At 24.0% G+C, this 3361-nt stretch overlaps 2 protein-coding genes across 8 annotated transcripts in view; one reads left to right on the plus strand and one right to left on the minus strand.

Annotated features, from left to right (window-relative positions):
- Positions 1–3361, plus strand: part of LOC107644584 — a 45807-nt gene that overhangs the window by 9479 nt on the left and 32967 nt on the right. The window lies entirely within an intron of this gene.
- The window catches only part of LOC107641392, a 5530-nt gene continuing 2323 nt past the window's right edge, over positions 155–3361 (minus strand). For 2 of the 7 annotated variants that reach the window (XR_002347531.1, XR_002347528.1), the window contains 3 exons: positions 2541–2662; positions 1152–1219; positions 840–1049 (listed from right to left, as the gene is read on the minus strand). Coding sequence is in view for 2 of the 7 variants with exons in the window: in XM_021103070.1 (XP_020958729.1) it covers positions 903–1049; positions 1152–1272; positions 1372–1487 (384 nt within the window). In the remaining 5 variants the exon portion in view is untranslated. The other 5 variants (XR_002347533.1, XR_002347532.1, XM_021103070.1 and 2 more) reach the window with 5 other exon arrangements.

Consider the following 3361-nt stretch of genomic DNA (forward strand, 5'->3'; position numbering starts at 1 on the left):
AAACATAATACTTTAATTAAAAATTATAATTAGATTTTTTTTAAAATAAGTACACATTAAAAATTAATAACTAACTTAATTGTATCAACAATAATTCAAAAAAGAAATTTATAACTTTATGACATTAAATATTAAATCAGAAATTATCATAATATCAACGGTGTGAATCAAATTAAAAATAAAACCACAAGTAATAACCAAATAACTTCAATTTATATTTAAAAAAATTATAAATTCCAAACATAAAAATCGAAAAGAACCAAAAGAAAAATAACAATTCAAGAAAAGATAATGTTTCCACCAAAACAAACCTATGCTTGGTATTATTTTATTAGATAGACTCTAAAAGGAATTCCAAAACATGTGCATCCAAATTCTCAAGTTTCATTCTCAATCTTGGTCTTTTTGTAAGTTGAGGTATTTCCTTCCACATTCAAATCTTTCGACTCCAATGATAATCGCTTAATTGGTGTAATAGCATTTTCCAACTCTTCGGATTCATCATTGGTCACAACTTTATTGGAGAATTCAAGCAACAAATTATGTACAAAATACCACGTTAAATTAAAGACTTCTTTCTAACCTTTGATTTTATCTCAATAATATTTTTTGAATAAAATTAAGATCTAATTTTAAGAGAACAAACAAACAAAAAATTTATTTTTTGAACAAATACCTTAGTACCTTCTACTTTCTCTTTTTCAATGATTAAGGATGCCTTTGAAATTGGAAGCAAACTACCGGTGTAGTCAACATCCTAAAATTATAATTAATTATTAATTATTATTTATAAATTAGATACTACTAATGACCAAAGAAGCAAAAAATAAACTGATTTTTAATAGAAAGTACACTTATAATTAAACTCACAATTTGAATATGGTGAGTCTCTTTGAATTTATTTATGAGGTCCATGTTATCAGCCATCTTTTTAACTTTATAAGAAGGTGAAAAATGTGATTATCAGATATTTGAACTTCAACGATGAAGAAAAATGTCTTATCAATTAGGTTGAGTAAAAGTGTAGGTGTATCTGATAGATCTCCTTTCTGCAGGATATTACATAATATATTAATAATAAATAATATAAAAATTACCATTAAAAATATCTTCACTAATGTTTTTAGAAATAAATATTGGTTAGAACTTACCAATAAGAGTGGATCAAGTATCTCTACACAGCTCTTTCCCAAAACTTGTTTTGCCTCTTTGTCAAAGACTACGAAACATGCACAGTCAGAATCATCAATGACACCAAGCTTTATTCGGTACCTGCTTAAAAAAAAATAACATAAAAAAAGTTAAATATATGCTTATTCAATATTTAATCCAATATGCATAGACTTTAATTTAAAAAAATAAATAAATAACCTTGGAGTTATGGATAAATGGAGACGGCCACAACTTGAACATTTGAAAGTTTTTGTAAAAACATATGTGGACCTGTTGCATTCACATTGGCCGTACCACCAGTCTGGAGTATCCATAATATGACTTATAGTAGCCAAGACAACACAAACAACATTCTGAAAAAAAAAACTTAATGATTTAAATTCTCTGAATTTGGTGAGTTTTTAAATCTAAAAGATATACCTAAATAAATAAGATGAATAAACAAAAATAATTTATGTACAATGAATTTTCATTATTTTTTCTCAACTTTTTCTCAAAAAAGGAAACTACCGTATCTAATTTTTTTAACTGTTCAATGGTTTTGCCTTGATAAATTTTTAAGAATGCAACCTCATTTGGAATTCCGCTGATGTTATCCCTAGGTTCTTCAAATCTTACAAAACTAGATAAATAAAATAAAAAAAAATTATGTTAGATAACACACACATAATATGAAACTAAAGAATTAAAAAAAATATATACCCACCTATTTTTAAATTAGATGACATTTGCATCTTCAAGATTGAAGAACATCTTTGTACCATACATGAAATTTTGTAAAACAATATTTCCTGAAAAAAATTAATTTAATACAAAGTGAGTAAAAATTCATATAAAAAATGAGTAAAAGCTCACATAAAAATATATTGTTAAAAAATTATGGATAAATATTACTCTTATATAACTTTACTCTAACAAATTGTAAGTGGACAACAGCTCCATCCTTATTATCGGATCCCAAAAAAGCATTTAATTCATGTGTATAGTTGCCAAAAAATGTACACTCTGTTATTTTTCTATATCAAATAGAATGCTTAATGTTAAATATATTTTTTATAACAAAATTATCAATAAAATAAATAAATTTATAAATAAATTATACTTTTTTCTAAAATAATGAATTTACCAACTAAATAGGTGCAATCGTACCCAAGAGCATTGAGAGTGTCAAAACTCACAAACTTAAATTTATATCGTAGGATACTTGACGATTTTGGAAGTCTGTGCACATCGGTACTTGGTTTAAATTAACCACATAATTGATAAACAAAAATCAAAGAACGATTAGATGGGAATAGACAAATAAATTTAAAATATAAATAATATAAATTTAAAATAAAATAGAAAAATATTAGTAGAAAACTTACGTCTTCATCGAGTCAAACCATCTCAATTGAGTATGGCAATGGAGAATTTCTGTAACTTGGTAGTGTCCATAACTGTATCACTCGTATACGTACACACAAATTATCGATTGTAGGATTGATGTCTGTAATTTTGTGAATACCAGCCATTGGAAATTTGGAATAAGTAGAGAGATTTTTTATATATGTAAAGAAAGGAATTGATGTACTTTAAATTATGGTGCTATACATATCTCATAACTTATACTTTTATAGTTGACTCATAACTAAAATTTTTTAAATTTAATTGACTTTAATTTAAATTTAAATAAAATTTACAGACAAAATAAATAAATATATTAACATTTTTAAAACTCTAAATTAACATAAATATTTATAGTAATAAAAATAATAATTTATAATTTATAAATATAATTATAAAAATTTCTAGTGACGACATGTAAGCAAATAAACTCCCAAACTCAACGTATGAGCGCCACGTCAGCATATGAGTTCCCCATTTATATTACTATAAAGATTCATAACTAAAATTTTTTTCGGTTGATATCATTATCAGCAACAAAACTAGAGCTAAATTGAAAAGAAATGGATATCTATGTATTTAGATCTTACTTTTCATTTCAACTGTTATTTGTTACTAATTAATATTATTATATTTCAAAATTTAAATTACTAATAAATCTTATTATTCAATAACTATTAACTATGTAATAAAAAATATATACAATAATATAACTACAAAATAAAATATAAAATAATTGAATGAATTAAAAAATATAAAAAAATAAAAAAATATTTAATTAAATAAAAAAATTTAAAGAATG

Source organism: Arachis ipaensis, chromosome B05 (genome assembly GCF_000816755.2).
Source record: "Arachis ipaensis cultivar K30076 chromosome B05, Araip1.1, whole genome shotgun sequence".
NCBI classification, from domain to species: domain Eukaryota; kingdom Viridiplantae; phylum Streptophyta; class Magnoliopsida; order Fabales; family Fabaceae; genus Arachis; species Arachis ipaensis.